At 33.0% G+C, this 20,068-nt stretch overlaps 1 protein-coding gene across 5 annotated transcripts in view; it reads right to left on the bottom strand.

The window, feature by feature from the left end:
- PRP4K (pre-mRNA processing factor kinase PRP4K) overlaps nucleotides 1-20,068 on the bottom strand; it is a 43,114-nt gene that overhangs the window by 18,023 nt on the left and 5,023 nt on the right. For all 5 annotated transcript variants that reach the window (XR_012482616.1, XR_012482617.1, XR_012482618.1 and 2 more), the window contains exons 2-4: nucleotides 15,240-16,439; nucleotides 5,240-5,416; nucleotides 4,092-4,247 (exon numbers count right to left, since the gene is read on the bottom strand). Coding sequence is in view for 2 of the 5 variants with exons in the window: in XM_074270738.1 (XP_074126839.1) it covers nucleotides 4,092-4,247; nucleotides 5,240-5,416; nucleotides 15,240-16,439 (1,533 nt within the window). In the remaining 3 variants the exon portion in view is untranslated. The remainder of the gene's footprint in view (nucleotides 1-4,091; nucleotides 4,248-5,239; nucleotides 5,417-15,239; nucleotides 16,440-20,068) is intronic.

Genomic DNA, 20,068 nt, shown 5'->3' with positions numbered 1-20,068 from the left:
CTAAAAGAATAAATTTTATAATTTAGTATCTTATCAATTATTTTTCAACTGTTACCTAACAAAGCATTATATTTCTTTGGGGGAAAGAGGGGTAGACATCAAAAAAAAAAAAAAAAAAAAAAAGGATATAATACATACACAAATAAATAAATACATCATAATTTGGAGAAATTTTCCAAAGGTGCCACCCTATATGAACTTTCAAAGAAACCAAATATTCTAAGAGATGGTAGTTTGGAAGTGTATATATGGGAAAGTCAGAGCAAAATCCTTGGCTTTATACTGATACGAGAGGAAAATACATGCAAGTGTACTAGCTTAGCTTTGATATAAAGTAAAAATAAATTTGGAAAGATCATCTGGAGATAGATTGTAGAAGACTTTAAATGCTACAAGGAGTTTATATTTTGTCCCACAGGCAAGAAGCCATAGAACATTTCTGAACAGAAGTGACATGACAGCTAGACCTGTGTCTTAAAACTGATGAATGACAAAATTGTAAAGCAGATAGGTTAAAAACAAGCAGGCTACTCAGAAAGCTATTTCAATAGTCCAAAAAATAGAGGCAAAGAGGCCCTAGTCTAAGGTAGAGAATATAAGTTTAAAAAAAAAAAAAAAAAAAAAAAAAAAACTGGAAGATACTAAGAGATATAAAAATAGGCCAGCTTTTCTTCAAAGGAAAGAGGTAATTATAAAAACTAAAAGAAGTCAACAAGTTCCCGCTAATGTTAGAAATTCTGATTTGTAGGACTTTTGTGGCTACAGGGCCTTTTGGTATGCAATGTTTAAAGGACCTAAGATGAGATAGAAAGAAAAGGAACAGACCTTTTTAAAATTTACTTTAGACTTAAAGAAGTCTTGAGATTTCCACCTTTGGATTTCCTCTCTCCTTTTTTAATGTCCTAAAATGAACAGTTCACAGATATTTAGGAAAGATGTTGGGGTTGCTTACTCTCCTATTCACTATAGGGAAAACTACTATTCCTTGTTGCCAGTTTCATATATATTTTCTGTTAAAGATATATACAACTGTGATGGACATGGCTCTTCTCAGCAATACAGTGATTCAAGACAATTCCAATAGATTTGGGATGGAAAATGCCATTCCATTTTGGTCTTGATATTTCTTGTACAACATGACAAATAAGATACCACTTGTTTTAGCTTATATCAGGGTAGAAGAAAAATTTGGAACACAAAGTCTTACAAAAATGAATGTTGAAAACTGTCTTTACATGTATTTGGAAAGATAAAATACTAATGAGGGGAAAAAACTATGTAGGCTAATGTTGGAAAAACAATGACATTAGAGTAACAAGGCCTGAGTCCAAATACTTGTTTTGCAAATTACAACCTGGGAGATCTACAGAAAAGAATTAATTTAACTACTCTGGGCCTGATCACCTGTAAAAGTTAGGACTAGGTGATCTTTCTTCTTAAGTCTACAATCCTACAAACATTTTAGGAAATGATTAAGTATTACATTTTAACCTACAGCTTAATTTTAATTTTGCTTGCTTGAAAAGCTTCATTGCAAAGATACAACATGTTGCTTTAAATGATTTTAACATAACTGTCAGTCAATATTAAGTTCACTTAGTAATAGGTTTTACTGTTGGCCAGTTTTCTCGTTAAGATTTAGCAAGCTGTACCAAAGAAAATGGTTTCTCTATACATTCTTCATTGGATCAAATTTTATTAAAAAATAAAAAAAATTAAAGACCCGCTATATAATCATTTAAATCTTTCCTTATAGATTAAAAAGATGAAAGACAGAAGAAGTGTCCAAAAATAGAAATTTAGCACTTTTGTGTATTAACACAACTTTAGAAACTAGTTAGCATGATTACTTTGCTGTCCATATAAGGGATAGAATATGTGCCCTTCAATTCAGTGTATCAAAGTTCTCGGGTATTATAAATCAATTGTTTTCACAAGTAATCATTATAGAAGACAGATTGCTGAAGAAAAAGTGTTCCTAATGATATCAAAACAAAAGAAGCATAGTGACCTACTTACCCTCAATTTCTAAGCTAGTTTCTTCTTAAGGCACTTAAAATTAATGGGAATGCCCCAGAGTAACACAATTTACAGGTTGTCTTGACTCAGGCATTCTCTCTAACCATTACACCAGAATGCCTCTGAAAAAAAATGCCCCTTTCCTCTAATAATTAGAAAACACAAATTAAAGCAAGGAAGTTCCACCTTATACCATCACACTGACAAATTAGGGGAAGAGAGGAAGGGTAAATGACAAATGTTAGAAAATAAATGTAGGAAAACAGACACATTAATGTTTTTGGAAATCTGAATTGGTTCAGCTGTTCTGGAAAGCAATTTGGAAGTATATCCCAAGAGTTACTAAATTATGCATATCCTTTGATTCCACTAAGAACACCACACATATGCATACATATATTTTGTAGCAGTAGCAAAGAACAAGAACTAAATAGATGACCATTAATTGGGAACTAGCTGAACAAATTATGGTATAAGAATATAACAGAATACAACTGTGCCAAAAAAAGATCAAAGATTTTTTCACATAAACCAGAAAAGATCTGTATAAAATGATATAAAGTTAAATGAGAAGAACTAGGAGAACTTAAACAATAAAAATGTTTTAGAAAGACAAACAATGAAAGACTTATGAATTTTAATTGATACAATGATCAGCCTTCTACTGCTGAGAACTGATGATGATGAATGCTATCCAACCATCTGATAGAATACTCAAGCTGAAGAATGATATATATATATATTTTGAGACATGATAAAAACAGAAATTTTACTCCACAATGATGTTACTAAAATTTTGTTTTTCTTTATAATAATAGTGGAGAGTGGAAGGGGAAATAGGTGAAAAGAAACTTGCTAACCAAGAAAAAAAATTAATTAAAATCAAACCCTATTATCACACTGATATTAACGGAGGACATAAAACAGGTATGTTCATTAAATGTTTAAAAGGCTAATTTTGAAGTTGAGTCCCTCCTCCCCCAAAAAACACAAACTCCACAAAAGACTTGATCATGACAGATTTTCAGCTAGCCAAAATGAGATTGCAAAGAAATTCGTGTACCATGCAGTATTTCCTTTGAATTCTGATTTTAAAAAATAAATAAATGAAAGAGTGTTCCAAATCACTATTGATCAGAGAAATGCAAATTAAGACAACTCTGAGATACCACTACACACCTGTCAGATTGGCTAAGATGACAGGAACAAATAATGATGAATGTTGGAGGGGATGTGGGGAAACTGGGACACTAATACATTGTTGGTGGAGTTGCAAAAGAATCCAGCCATTCTGGAGAGCAATCTGGAATTATGCCCAAAAAGTTATCAAACTGTGCATACCCTTTGACCAGCAGCGCTACTACTGGGCTTATATCCCAAAGAAATACTAAAGAGCGGAAAGAGACATATATGTGCCAAAATGTTTGTGGCAGCTCTTTTTGTTGTGGCTAGAAACTGGAAGATGAATGGATGTCCATCAGTTGGAGAACGGTTGGGTAAATTATGGTATATGAAGGTTATGGAATATTATTGCTCTGTAAGAAATGACCAGCAGGAGGAATACAGAGAGGCCTGGAGAGACTTAAATCAACTGATGCTGAGTGAAATGAGCAGAACCAGAAGATCACTGTACACTTCAACAACAATACTGTATGAGGATGTATTCTGATGGAAGTGGAAATCTTCAACATAAAGAAAAACCAACTCACTTCCAGTTGATCAATGATGGACAGAGGTAGCTACACCCAGAGAAGAAACACTGGGAAGTGAATGTAAATTGTTAGCACTAATATCTGTCTGCCCAGGTTACATGTACCTTCGGAATCTAAAGTTTATTGTGCAACAAGAAAATGATATTCACACACATGTATTGTATCTAGACTATATTGTAACACATGTAAAATGTATGGGATTGCCTGTCATCGGGGGGAGGGAATAGAGGGAAGGGGGGATAATTTGGAAAAATGAATACAAGGGATAATATTATAAAAAAAATATATATATATAATAAAAATTATTAATTTAAAAATAAATAAATAAATAAAATAATTCCAGTACAGTTCCATCCTTACTTATCATCAGATGATGACTCCTGTTCAACTTTCATTCCTTCAGAAAGGCTTCCTTTAAATTTATCTTCCTTTACTTTGCTTCTGCTTCTGCGTCTACGACCACCGCGTGATCGAGACCGCCGTCGAAGCCGAGATCTACTCCGCCTACCTCTATCTCTGTTGAGGAAAAAATTTGTTGAAGAAAATAATGGCAATTTATTCATTTGAAAATAAGTACAATGTGGCACTTTATAATTCTGATCTTTAGTTATTTCAAATGTGTATGAACTTGACAGTAAACTCTTTGTAGGATGAAATCCAACATTTTTCTTTTATTTCTGAATTGTAAAACATTATAGCTGCTTAACAAATACTGAATACTACCTACATCCTCGACTCTTTAATTACTAAAGATTTTGTGAAATTCATTCTAAACAAACACTAAAATACTGTTTTCAAAATGCATAAAATTTTCCCAAAAGAACAAGATTATATGATTAACTATGAGGAACTTGACTCTTTTCAACAATGAGGTGATTCAAGGGAATTCCAAAAGACTTGGAATGGAAAGTGCTATCAGTCTGCATGCTCCTGAGAGCTCATCATAAAGTACTTTTTTTTTTTTTTTTCCCCCCAAATCCTCACAAGAACTCTAGGAAGTTGGTACTATTATTATCTCTAATTTGCAGAAGAAAAAAACTAAAGCCTGGGGAAGGTAAGTGTTTTGCCCAAGGTAACACATCTCAGTAAATATATGAAGTCAAATTTGATCTGAGATTTTCCTGACTCCAGATGTAGCATTCTACCCACTGGGCAAAATAGCTTTTTATGTTAATGCCAAAGTTAGTACATACCCAATATAATAAAAAATAACACTTCAGCTCAACACTCTTAAGCCCAAGAAAGCCATCAACTTCAGCTTACCCTAGTAGCTAGGATTAGATTTAAGTTATCATACCTAGCTACCCTAACAGAATTTTTAAATTAACATAAAACAAGGAATTCTCATGAAAATCATGGATCTGAGATAGTACAACTGTTACAATATTTTGCTAGGAAACATTATATGTTTATATTAAGTAAAAAAATTTTCTATTCCTAGAACATCAGTTATTTATTAACATGCTACCATTCCCAGAGAAAGAAATTATTCTCAACTGGATTTTTACCTCCTCCTTGGAGACCTGCTTCTCCTCCTTGGAGTTCTACTTCGCCTGAGTGGTGAACGAGATCTCCTACGGATAGGAGATCTACTTGACCTTCTTCTAGTTGGAGACCATCTGCTAATAGGACTGACATCTTTTGATCTTTCACGTCTGCTAAGAATATCATCTCTAGGACGTGTTCTTGAAAGAATAAGAAAAGTGAGCAGAAAAAATAAATTAAAATCCTTCTATTATCTAGAATATTTGGGGGGGGGGGGGAAGAGAAAAAAAATTTCAACATTAAAAAAAACCCCAAACACACACACATGCACCAAACAATATGAGGGCGTGAGAGGAGTATTTAGAAAGAGCCTCAAGTTTCCTTATGTGAAACTTTCTCTAATGTTATAGCCTACTTGTACAAGCCCAGATAAGCCCTCTGCCCTGACTTTGCAGCTGAACAAGAACTTTTAAAATTTATTTTTAAAAAATTAATTTTATTTTAGACTTATTGGCTCTGACTTGATAGGCAGGATTAAAAAGAAAAAAAAAAAAAAAAAGGAATTCCCACATAAGAACCAGATTCTCTCCTTTTTTGTTTATAATGATTTTGTTATCTTTGGAATCCCCAGAGACTGACATATAGTAGGTTCTTAATAAATGCTTGTGAATCACTATTATTCAAAGCCAAGATAATTTCTGGGTTTTGGTTTTTGTACTTATTACTAGTAATGAGAACATATGTATAGCACTAACAGATCTTTAAAGACTCTATGACTAGGATTTTTTAAAAAATTAATTCAGAAAATAAAAACACAACAAAATAATTCACTATATCCAAGATGGATTCATACCAAGGATTCAGAAATGATTCAATATTAGGAAAACAATAGTATTCACTGATACTGAAAATACACAGGCAGGAAAGAGTCCTTATTTAATATGATAAGGAATATATTTAAAATCATGCGCCAGCACTGGAGACTTTCTCAGTACAAACAGGTATAAAACAAAGGAAGCATCCTCCCACCATTATTTGACATAGTTCCTGGAATGCTAGCTATAGCAATAAGAGAATAAAACAATAGAACAAAATAAACTTAAAATAAAAATTAAAAGTTTAAGCAACAAAATACACAAATATCCTTTATTTGCAAATGGCATGATAGTATACAAAGAAAATCAGCAAATAAACTAATTTTAATAATAAATTGTAATAAATATATAAAACAACATAAATAAGTAACTGAATGAAAAATATTCATAAAAATCAACAGTATTTTTGTATAGTACTAATAAAACCTAGGAATAATAGAAATTCAGTTTTTAAAAAACTATAAAACAGGAAATAATTTTTCAGTTAAGATGAAAAATTTGCATAACATACAATGATCAACAAAACTACAAACCACTTTATAAAAAACTCAAAAAGTCTTAAGTCATTTGAAAGAAGATTGATCAGTTAGGCTGTATTAGCTCCATAAAAATGAATTACTTATCTAATTTGTTTCACCACTTTATTATATTCATATATCAAAGGGATATTTTTGAGAGCTTGACAATGAACAAAACACCTAAATTCTCAAAAGTAAATAATGAGATTATAAAGCAATAAAAAAGTAATAGTAACCTAAAATCTGACAAATACAAGAAAATGAATTGTTGAGAACTATTTGCATTTTTACAGAAACTGGCAAAAAAGAAAAATTAAGACAGGAATTTTGTAGAAATTAGATGTAGTCCAACATCTTACACTATTAACACAGTATAATCAACATGGATATTTAATATGAATTCAACAAAAGGTCACAACTTAAAATTTAGAAGAGAATAAATAAGACTGGGTACTTTTCTTAACAGAAAATGAAAAAGATCACAAGAAAAAGACAACTGTGAAATTTTAAGTTTTTGCATAAATAAAAGTAAAAAAGATAAAATTAGTAAAGAAACTGCAGAATGAAAAATTCTTTGCACCACATATCAATAGTCCAATCTCCAAAACAAAAATCATGAAGAATCATTGTCTAATACATAAATAAATGCTCAAAGGATCAAAGAGATCAAAGATAGAAAGATCTCAATTGTGCTATAAGAAACAATAAATTTTTAGAATTCAGGGAAGCACGAGAAAATTGGTAGAGATTAATGGAGAGCAAAATGAACAGAAGCTAGAGAACAATATACACAATGACTACAATATAAATGAAGTTTAAAAAAAAAAAGGTATATATCAAAATAATCATACAACAAAACAAGTGTTCAATGATTAAGGGACACCTAAAAAAAAACTCACATAAATGAGATGGAATATTATTGTTCAGGAAGAAATTAAGAATATATAAAATTGAGAGAATTTTGTATAAACTTTGTATAAAGTAATGCAGAATAAAATACACAGAAAGAAGGTTAATATATATAATGACTACAAGTAAATGAAAAGTTCACAAAAGTAGTCAAACTCCCACAGAACAGGTAATGAAACAAAACATGGGACTACTGGAACAAATGTTAGATATTAGATATATTGTTAAATGTGGTCACTGCTTAAGATGTTTTTGTTTAAAACTATTTTTCTTTGATACAAAGAATGTTCAATCTGGAGAAGCAAGGATGAAAATGATTGATGTAAATACAAATGTCATTAATTATGCACATTTCCTGTTTATATGGGAGAATAAAAGGAAGGAGTCATTTTAACAAATAAATCTGCTTATACAATGAGATGAATATAAGCCCAATATAAAACTCTTTTTAATATCAAAGAAAAACTTAGAATAAAGCCTGCCTTACAGTACTTTAAGTGGAGCTCCATCCTAATTTAGGTAGGAATAGCAATCTAAGCTCAAAAGTTTAGGTAGTTAAGTGCTAGATCCATGCTACCTCTGTTGCAGATACTTCAAAATCTGACCCTTTAGGAAACAGAACACATTATTTAAAAGTCAGCAAATAATGAGGTAACTACTACTATGTGCCAGGCACTGCTAAGAACTAAGAATTAAAAAAAAAGAAGAAAAAAAAAAGAAAAAGAAAAGAAAATTCCCTCAGGAAGCAGTCTAATGAGAGAGCTTGCAAAAAAATCAAAAACCTATGTAAAACAAAAATTTGAGATAGTAGAAGGAAAACACTAATATTAACAGAGATCAAGAAAGGCTTCCCAAAGAAAAATGGGATTTTAGCTGATAAAGGCAGAGAGGCCAAGAGGTACAGGTAAGAAGGTATTTCAGTCATGAGAAATAGCCAGTGAATCCCCAGATTCTAGAGATGGGATTGTCTTGTGCTAAAAGTTCTGAATGTCAAAAAGGATTTTTTTTTTTAACCTGGAGGTGAGAGAGATGATCTATAGGAGTTTACTAAACAGGAGTCATAAAGGAATGGGGCAGTAGAAGAAGGTAGAAGATTCTCAATGAAACCAATTATTTGAAAATCCTGTTGAATATAAGATTACAAATACTTTATTCTTGCTTTTTATAAAATATGATATGCTGAGGTAATTTAAGCTGCAAATGATGATAAAGGAAGAGTTAAGACATAATTTATTTAAAACTAAGTAAACTTTAGAAGACAAAGTTATGAAACAGAAATATTTTACTCATAATTTTCTTTCTTCCTTTATTTTTTTGGGGGGGAGGGGCTGAGGCAATTGGGGTTAAGTGACTTGCCCAGGGTCTTGCAGCTAATAAGTGTTAAATGTCTGAAGTCAAATTTGAACTCAGGTCCTCCTGACTTCATTTTGCAAAATGACCTGGAGGAAATAAAAAACTACTCCAGTGTCTTTGCTTAGAAAATCCCAAATGGAATTCCAGAGTCAGACACAACTGAAAACCAGTAAGTACCTAAATCATTCTCTTAATAGTTCTTTCAAGGGGGCAGCTAGGTGGTGCAGTGGATAGAGCACCAGCCTTGAATTCAGGAGGACTCGAGTTCAAATTTGATCTCAGACATTTAACACTTATTAGCTGCGAGACCCTGTAGCTGTGCGACTCTGGGCAAGTCACTTAACCCCAGCCTCAGGAAAAAAAAAATAAAATAAAATAAAAAATAGTTCTTTCAAGTATTATCTCCATCATTCCACAGTCCCTTCTTATTCATTGGAGAGCCTCATCTCTTATTTTCAGTGAGGAAAAGTGTAATTTTTTTTCTCATTCAGTATGTCAAAACCTTTATCTCCCATCTTCTGCTAGTCTTTAAGAGATGAGCCTCTAGAAATGATACAACCATTCTGGAGAGCAATTTGGAACTATGTCCACAGGGCTATAAAACTGCATACCTTTTGAACCACCAGTGTCTCTACTGGGCCTGCATCCCAAAGAGATCATAAAAAAAGGGAAAAGGACCCACATGTACAAAAATATTTGTAGCAGCCCTTTTTGTAGTGGCAAGTAATTGGAAACTGCGTGGATAAGCCCAGCAGCGGGGAAATGGCTAAATTAGTTATGGGATATGAATATTATGGAATATTATTGTTTTACTAGAAATGATCAGCAGGATGATTTCAGAGAGACCTGGAGAGACTTACATAAACTGTTGCTAAGTGAAGTGAAAACCAAGAGAACATAGCACACAGCAACAAAAAAGATTATGTAGTGATCAGCTGTGATAGACTTGGCTCTTCTCAACAATGCAGCGATCCAAGGCAATTCCAACAGACTTAGGATAGAAAATTTCTATCTATATCTAGAGACAGAATTATGGAGACGGAATATAGATTAAAACATAGTTTTTTCACTTTGGAAATGTTTAAAAGGACTGCACTTGTTCAACCTATATCAGATTACCTGCTGTCTTGAAGAAGGAAAGAGAAAAATTTGGAACAAAGTCTTACAAAAATGAATATTGAAAACTATCTTTACATATATTTGGAAAAATAAAATATTATTGAATTTTTTTTTAGTTTAAAAATTAAAAAGAAAAAGAGTTGGGCTTCTTGATGCAAGTTAAAGAGAGTGTAAAAGCTGGCTTTAAGCTTTACATCAAAAAAACAAAACAAAAAAAAAAAACTAAGGACATGGCAATTGGTCCCATCATTTCCTTGCAAACAGAAGAAATGGAAGCAGTGTCAGATTTTATATTCTTGTACTCAAAGATCACTGCAATAGTAACTGCTACCACACTCCTTAAAAAGAAAATTATGGCAAAGGTGGACTGCAAATTAAAAACTTGGTTTTTCCATTAGTAATACATGACTGTGAAAGGTGAACTTATAAGAAAAACTGTATTATTACAGAATTCAATACTTTCAATTTATGGTGCCAGAAGACTTTTGAGAGTCCCTTGGATAGCAAGGAGGTCAAATCAATCAATACATAAAGAAATTAATTCAGGCTTTTTACTAAAAGATCAAATACTGAAATTGAAGCTTAAAACTTTGAAGACATAATGTGAAAATGGATCTCATTGGAAAAGACTGATGTTGGGGAAAAATGAAGATGAGAGGAATAGTGTCATGGGAACTGTGAACATGAACTTGGACAGACAATATGAGGAGGATAGCTAGAAGGAGCTGGCATAGATGGTTCACAGAGTCATGAAGAATTGAACACAACAAGCGACGGAACAAATCCATCAAAGAACTAGAACAAAATGTGTCCACTGGTAAAAGAATGGATAAAAAAAAAAAAAAAAAACAAACTATGGTATGTAAATGGAAAAGAATTTATTTTATTTCCACTTTCCACACTTATACTTACTCTAAAAGTTCCTTTATAACTGACAGCACCACTATCTACTTATATACATTTACAATCTTTTAATTCTTGACTCTTTCTCAATCTCCACTGTCTAATCAAATACCAAGTAACAAGTATGGCTTCCAACCCTTACTCTAGAATCATACACCTCTTCCCTGTTTCAGGTACTCAGATCTTGCTAGTTGTACTATTGCAAAAGTCTCATAATTCATCCCCTTGCCTCCAAGGCAAAACTCTCTTATTTCCATCTATCTTCCACATGGCTGTCAAACTGATGTTTCCAAAGAACAAGTCCAACCATATTGCTCCCCTATTCAAATTTCCTATTCTCTTTAGGATAAAATACAAACTTAAACTGGTATTTAAAATCTTTCCTCGATTTGGCTTCTATATATCTTTCTAATCTTATTTTATATTTTTCCCCTTTCTGAATTCTCCACTATAGTCAAATTAACCTGGCTAATCTAAATCCTATACACAAGATCCCACTTCTTATATTTGTGGCATTGTATAAATGGTTTCTTGTTTCTGGAATAGGACTTCCCTTTCACTTAACCAAAATCCTAAGTACAGTTTTGATATCACTAACTACAGCTTTAATGTCACTAACTACCTGAATCCCTCCCTGCTTGTTAGTATGTTTTTCCTCTTGAAATTACTTTGTATATATTTTGTATTACTTACTTTTGAATGTGTTATAACCCCCTTCATAAAATGTATGTAGCTTGGAGGAAATTACTGTTTCATTTTGTCTTTGTATCCCACCCCCACCCCCCCACCCCCTGCACATAGTAGATACTTGCTTAATAAAATAAACTGTTTCATATCTAAGGTCATCATTTAAAAGCCACTATGACACTCATTATATAGGTACTAGAAAATTCACAATTGCAATTTCCTTCATTTAGAATTATACTGAAGTAAATAGGCAACTTCATAAGCATAATATGAAATGTGACATAAATATCTCCAGGAAAAAAGCTTACCAACCCAAAAAGCATTCTATTAAGCACCAACTAACTGTAATAAGCTTACTTTTATTTTCTTGGGAATGTACAATTAACAACAACAAAAAATTAAATATATACCTCATTATTTAAGAAGAGTGCCTGTCAACTAGAGGAATCCAAAAACACTCCACACAGGAAAGGGTAAATGAATGTGAAGAAAGTTGAGCATTCTAAGAGGCTGGCAGTGAGGATGAAATGCATTTCAGTTATAGGTGCCAGTCTGTTCAAAGGCCAATGCAAAGGATAGAGATGGAATGTTGAAGCCAGTTTGGTTGGAACACAACATGCATGAAAACTAAGCTAAAAAGTATGCTAAAAAGCTGGAAAGCAGAGGATTTTAACTATTCAACTGAAAAATCTGAAGGGAAGTCATGGAGAGTTCCTGACAAGAAAAATGTTAAGACCTATTCTTTAGAAATATTTGGTAGTCAGCAGGATGAATACAGAGAGGCTTGAAGAGACTTACATGAACTGATGCTAAGTAAAATGAGCAGAACCAGGAGATCATTATACATTTCAACAACACTATATGACGATGTATTCTGATGGAAGTGTCTATCTTCGCCAAAAAGAAGATCCAATTCAGTTCCAATTGATCAATGATGGACAGAATCAACTACACTCAAGAGAAGGAACACTGGGAAATGAATGTGGACTACTTGTATTTTTGTTTTTCTTCCCAGGTTACCTATTTTTAACTTCTGAATCCAATTTTTCTTTTTCAACAAAAGAACTATATGGATCTGCACACATATATTTTATCTAAGATATACTTTAACATGTATGAGACTGCCTGCCATGTAGAGGAAGGGGTGAAGGGAGGGAAGAGAAAAGTTGAACAGAAGTGAGTGCAAGGGACAATGTTTTAAAAATTACCCATGCATATGTTCTGTCAATAAAAAGCTATTTAAAAAAAAGAAATATTTGGTAGTCAAATGGAGGCTAGATTGGAAAGGAGAGAAAGCTAGGGGCAGGAAGACCATTAAAAGACTAATTCAAGAATAGAACATTAAAAGATTCAAGTCCAGTTAAGAGGTGTAGAGAGTCCTAAGTAGGTGGTGGCTGTGGAGACAATCTACATAGTTGACTGGGTAGGAAGGAGATTTGTTAATGAGAGGAAAGAGTCATGAGTTGGAAAGTTAAAAAATGTTTTCAAGAACTTTTGAAGCACATTATACATGTATACAATCTAATTACAATATAAAATCCAGTGGTATTATGGCACTGATTTTGATAAAAATTATTTTTCACTAAAGTAGGATTACTTCCCATAGCATTTAATTTGTAGTTCAATTAATATGAATTACAAATATGAATTTTTAAATGTTTAATTCAGATAGGAACCAAAGCAAAATCATTTATCATATATGCTTAACAACATTAACTTGATACATAATGTGTAAAAGCTTTAAAAAGTCATGCAAATAATAGTATTTTATTGATATGTGTTACAAATTAGGAATTTTAAAAAAATATTTAAAAATAAAATTCAATTATGTAATTAGAACTGTGCATTGAGTCAGAAGTCTTGAATTTGAATTCAGCCTCTGACACTAGATAGAACATTCTAAGTCATTTAATTTCTCAGTGCTCTTAGCTCATGAATAAGATTCTTAAGTTGCAGAAAAAGTTTTGTTCTGTATTAGCAGAATCAATCACTGTAAAAGACTATAAACCTACTGGATCCTGGAAATGCAATCAAGAAGACCTGTGTCAAGCCTTGTCTGAGACAGCTGGTATGATCCTGGGCAAATCATTTGTGTGGCGACTTAGTTTCCTCACATGTAAAATAATAAGGTTGGACTCTCCCTTCCAGCTCAAAATCTATAATCCTTTTAAAGGTGAACATTTATCTATCTAGTAATGCCTAATTGTCATGGTAATTCGATTTATAAACAAAATAGAAGGTAGTTTACAATTTGAAGGAGGCCTCAAACTATTGGGGGGATGGGAAAAGAGAAACATTTCCAAGAAAAACATTTCTCATATTATCTACCTAAAATTTTCAAACATCACCTGCAATTTTCAATCAAGTAAATATTCTTCCCCAAGACCAGAAAGATCAGAGATTGCCACTCTAGTTCGTGAAAACAGGCTGATAGCACGGAAGGGTTGAATTTATTCTCTGAGAGTAAATTATTGTTTATTACTAGGAAAAAATATTCAGATCTCTCTAGAGGTGAAACAAGAAGGGTTTTGAAAAGATGGAGAAAAAAAAGAGTTCTTGTTCAGTCCTACTAGCTTCTTTATTCACTTTTCTGCACTAAGGAAATATTCTTCTTTATGATGACAACAGAGAAGAGTTAAGATACATAATCATTTTAATATTGTCATGTAGATAAAAGGAAAGGACGTGTGTGGAGAAATTCAATTTAATTTTTAAAAGAAACAAAAAAAACTTAAAATTTTCTGCTTTTAGAATTAAAAAACAAGTCATTCAACAAATGTAATAGAAAATAAAAATGAAAACTCTTATGAGAATACACACACAAAAAAAGAGAAAATACTCTCATGGAAAAAAACTCCAGTTCTGTAATATAAATACCTTTAAAGATACTTAAAGCCTTGTTAGTACAGTTCTTAGTATTTATTTCATAACCTGGATAAATTTTAATTAAGGCCTGGAGCTTTGCTATCTTTATCTAGGAGATTAGAACAAGGGAAGCTGTCTATATAAAACTGCTTTCTCCACAATACATGTAACATACGTGCACATCAGAAAAATTTTGGACCATTAGAAGGGTCCTTCATGTGCCCAGACAGATGAAGTGATTTACTCAGTCACTCATATAGAAGGCGACAGAATCAATAAATGAACAAAGATCCCTTCCAGATTAGTTATTCTTTTTCAAAAGGCAGCCTACTATCTCTATAATAAACTCCAGTATAGTTTTATTAAGTCATGGGCAGGCTACACGGTTAGATTCTTGATTTTATCATAGATTACAAGTTCAAAGGGACTCAGAGGTCATCTTTCTTATTTGTACAACAAAAGGGTAGGATTAGTTGATCTCTGAGGCCCTACCCAGCTACAAATTAGTGCTTTTATGATTCCAACTAATGACCTAAGGCTAACCAATCATTTATACAATTCCCCACAGGCAATAAAAAGGTATGTTTTTCAAGTTAGAATAAAGAAAAGTTTCTCCAGACTATCCAGTTTTCCTCCATTAATTCATTAAAAAGTGAATAAGAATTTAATAGTTTGCTTTTAATCCTTTAAAACATTCACCAAAATTACTTAGCAACTTTTTAAAAGATGGGGCAAATTTTAAGTACTGATAAATTTACTAAAAGGATTGAGCTTAAAAATTTTAATAAAATTACCTTGGAGAAGAAAGCCTTCTCCTTTCTGGTTCTCTCCGTTTTCTTTCCACTGATCGACTCTTTGCTCTTCTACCAGGAGACAAAGTCCGAGATGGTGATTTACTTTGCTTAGATCGCCGATCATTAAGTAGGGGGGACCTACTTCTCCTTGATTTATCACGCTGTTTGGGAGATAAACTTTTTCCTTTAGGACTACGACCTGGTCTTCTACTTGGGGATCGATTTTCTTTCCCAGAAGAAGCATCTTTAGAAGGAGATTTAATTGGTTTCTTTTCTTTATCAGTCTCAGATCGTTTGGATTTCCTATCTTTGGATCGTGACCTTCTGTCTTTGGATTTGCTTCTTAGTTCTATTGGAGATTTGGATTTTTTTCCACGATCACGACTTTTGCTTTCATTTATAATTGGGGATTTCTTTCGATCCTTTGATTTACTTTTATCTTCTACTTTAATCTTATCCTCTGGAGGGGATTTGGCTTTTCCAATTTTTTCCTGAGATCGCCTTTTAAGTGCTGGGGATTTTGATTTTCTTGCTTGATCTTGAGATTTGCTTCTTTTAGATGGACTTTTGGACTTTTTTCTTTCTTTAGACTTACTTCTGGTTGTTTTTTCTTTAATTCCTTCAACACTTCCCTTGCTTTTCTTTTTATCAGATCTATGTCTAGTCCGTTCTTTTGATCTGCTTTTGCTTCTTTTCTTTGAACTATTTTTATTGTCAACAAGTTCAAGTTTCCCCTTAGTGTTTGACCTAGCAGTTGATCTATTCCCATTTCTTGCCTTCTCATGTATTTCTCCTTCTTCTTCAGAACCTGACTCATATCCCTGTAATATTAGCCCCATCCCAGACTGAACTTTTCCTTCCATCAACTCATTATCAAGTTCAGCTTTAATCAAAGCTCTCTGTTTCTCCAAGTCTTCCAGCAAAGCTAAGTCATCAATTTTAGTTCTTTTTGCTGGAGATGCACCTTCTTTGTCAGAGGCATCAATAACCTCTTTTCGTTTATGTTTCTTATGTTTATGCTTATGTTTATGTTTTTTGTCCTTGTCATCTTCTGAAGAATGTTTATGTTTCTTGTGTTTGTTTCTATGTTTGTGCTTCTTTTTTTTGTGTCGACTGTGCTTATTTTGAGATTGGTCCTCCTCTGATACTTCTCCATTTTCTTCATTTATGCTCTTTTCAGAATTATCTGCATCTTCCATCCTAGAAATATATAAAATGAAAATCTTAGAAGCCACAATTTTAAAAATTTGTAACATACAAAATGATTCATTTTAAAAATAACTTCTAGGTATGGCATTTGAAAAACACTAAGAGATATCCCCAAACCAAAGTAATAATGACTTAACATTCTTCTTAGAACATTATATTAACTATCATTTACGTAACACTTTTAATGTAATGCTAAGTATTTTACAAATATTTCATTTGATTAGGGGCAGCTAGGTGGCACAGTGGATAGAGCACCAGCCCTGAAGTCAGGAGGACCCGAGTTCAAATCTGCCTTCAGACAGTTAACATTTCCTGGCTGTGTGACCCTGGGCAAGTCTCTTAACCCCAATTGCCTCAGCCTAAATAAATAAATAATACATATGTATATGTGTATGTGTGTGTGGTTCATTTGATTCCTACAACAAACCTGAGAGATAAGTGATATTATAATCTACATTTTACATTTAAGGAATTGGAAGCATAGAAAGGTTTAAAACATCTGAAGCAAAAGCTGAACTCAGGTTTGCCTGACTCCAGGCCCACTGCTCCACCTAGCTGCCACATATAAAGTTCTAGGCACAAATGAATTACATCCAAACCAGGGAGGGTTTCAAATAAGATCTAAATCATTCCCTTTAAATAAAAAACATGAATGACCACCTCTCCCTTTCTGGAGAAGGAAATAACAAATATGTTTGTGTTTGAAGTGGAAGAATGACTGTTTATCTTCCCCCCTCATTCCCACCCCAACCTTTAATGGTTGCCTTGCAGGCGTGAAACCTACAAGATCTTTCTGAATTTTTTGACTTAATATAGGCCAGCATTAACTCTCAAGGTTTCCTATGGAAGAATATGGTTGGTTCATAGCAAGCATAAATATGTATTTGCATCTTTGGCCTGGAAATGAGTTCTTAAAAATTGCCTGAGGAAACTGGTAACAAGGAATTGATATTTTACTACTTTTCCCCCACCCTCTGCTCTCATAACAAATTTTTTAGAAGACATCCAATCAAAGACAGATGGAAAATGTTTCCTTTCTAGCAGTGATCTAAACTATGGGGGTGGTATTGAGGGTAGAGCACTCTAGGAGATAAAATTAGGATATAGTGTGAGAGGAAAACTAAGACCTGAATTTTGAACACAAGAGACAAATCCCTGCTCTTTTACCTACTAGTCTCTGGGCTGTGGGGTACTTTTATTTTGTCATTAAGTAAAAATATTTCTAGATTTATACCTAGATTTAGGTATAGGAACCCTTTCTTTTAAGCAAGTCTTTCTCCAACCTAATGTAGATTTATGGTACTATCAGCTCTTCCTGGGAACAAGAAAGCACCCTTATTTTTTTCTTCAATTGTCACTCTGCCTTCTATCTTGCCACAAAAGACAGTATAGGCTCTCTTCACGGAACAGGTCTTCAAGCTCCAGGGAGAGAGAGTTGAGATCCCTGATAATCTTAAGAAGTAACTAGGAAAACATCATGCTGCTACTAAAATAAGCCAGTAAGGAGAGGGTAGGAAAAAATATATATTAAAAAACAAAAGATTCCAGGAGACTAGGAATAACAATATATTATCCTAATTTCTAAATAAGTATAACTATAAACCAATGAGCCTGCTATTTTTAATAATTTATTAAAGTCATGAACAATTTATCCAGGGTGAGAATAGATTTCACCAAACCCACACAAATAACTCATATGTAACATTGCAAACAAACCCATTAATTTTTTGCATAAGATCATTAGATTAATATTAAAGTCAAAAAAGTCTATGCAACAAGTATAATATGATTTCAATCATTATCCAGACAATGTCTTGACATACTTATAAACAAAATGAACCTATGTGGACTGGCTTAAAGTACATTTATTTAAACAAATTTGTAGTTGGTTGAACAATACAAACTATTATTTTAGCTTGATGGTTTCATTTCAATCTAGAAGGATGTCTCCAATGGTATGAAGGCATGATTTTTCAAATCTGCCACAAATACAAAGGTAAATGCTATTTGGTATTTCAGTAAATCAAAATTCAAAAAGATCTCATAATATTTAATAGGGATATAGGTATTTGACTAAACGTTATGATTATGTAATATCATGCCAAGTTTAGTTATCTGCCTCTAAGTCCTTTCTATCTTATACATATCATAAGTTCCATAAGGGCAAAGACTATATATGCTTCACAAAATCTGCTGAGTAGAATATTTTTCTGATTAAAAAATCCTACTAAGTTTAAAGAAAAAAAAAAAAAGAAAGAAAAAAAAAAAAAAGACCTAGAAGCATTTTTATGTAATTTTAGGTCATAACAGTATCCATGTGAGAATGACATTAATTCACTATAATATATCCTATATTGATCAGACAAGTATTAGGTCTGTTCTAGGTATTCTATTTCTTTTTTGCTGAGGCAATTGGGGTTAAGTGACTTGCCCAGGGTCACACAGTTATCAGTGTTAAGTGTCTAAGGTGAGATTTGAACTCAGGTCTGAGTAGCCTATTTCAATAGGGACATTGATAAAAATATTTCAAGAACTAACAGGTGAAAGATAGCACAAACTTTTATACCAACCAAGAGAGCAACACAAATAAGCAGAAATGCAGCAGATTTCATCTTAATCTAAGGAAGAACTTTCTAATCAGTTTATCTAAGGAAGAACTTTCTAATCAGTTTAACTAGTTTTTAGAAAATGTTAAAATATGCTACCTCCCACACTGTCATCAAAGTCATTCAAGCAAAGGCTGGATGAACATTTTTAGTAATGTTATCAAGATTCCTCACTAAGTAAATGATTAATCTCTTTAAGTTCCTTCCAAGGCTAACATTCTATAAAATGGATATAATTAAAACAGTAACAGAAGTAAATTGTGTCTTCTAGATAGATCTACAGGTGATAGTAATTTCAATATTTCAAGGACCTGTTATCCATGAAGACACTCTATTCATTGAAACAAATAACAGATAACTCCACAGAAACAAATAATAGTTAACAATTCTATGGAGATGATGTTTTTAGGGTGATAAATCAAGAGATGGAAGCAACCTGGGGCTAGACTGTGGGATTATATTTGTAATATTTTCAGCTTTCTAGAACCAGCCAAAGCTTGTGTGCTCTATTAGGCCTTGAGGTGTTGGAATGGTGAGGATAAGAGAAGCTATTACCCGAGGATCACAACATTGCAGAATAGGACTGCAGTGGAAGGTTTGTTTTTAGATAAACATATTACACCATCTGCATTCTTCTGCATTATATCCTGAATCTCTCAGAAAACACTATTTGAATTTGTATTTTCATGTAAAACCATTTGTTTAATCTAGTCATGGAAGCCCGAACTCATGGACATTTTACACAATAAGAACAAATGTGAAAAAAACTGTTAAAAGTAGCCCTATGGAGCAGCTAGGTGGCGCAGTGGATAGAGCACCAGCCCTGAATTCAGGAGGACCTGAGTTCAAATTTGATCTCAGACTTCCTAGCTGTGTGACCCTGGGCAAGTCACTTAACCCCAGCTTCAGGGGAAAAAAAATTAGCCCTATTCCTAGAACAGCCAGACTCAATCAAAAGACCTTTTCCCCCCTACAATCCTTTTGTTTAATTGCTAATAAAACTGACAATTCACT

The sequence above is a fragment of the Sminthopsis crassicaudata genome, chromosome 1, assembly GCF_048593235.1.
Source record: "Sminthopsis crassicaudata isolate SCR6 chromosome 1, ASM4859323v1, whole genome shotgun sequence".
NCBI lineage: Eukaryota > Metazoa > Chordata > Mammalia > Dasyuromorphia > Dasyuridae > Sminthopsis > Sminthopsis crassicaudata.
Note: the sequence above shows the minus strand (reverse complement) of the source record. Positions and strands in the feature narration are given on the sequence as shown.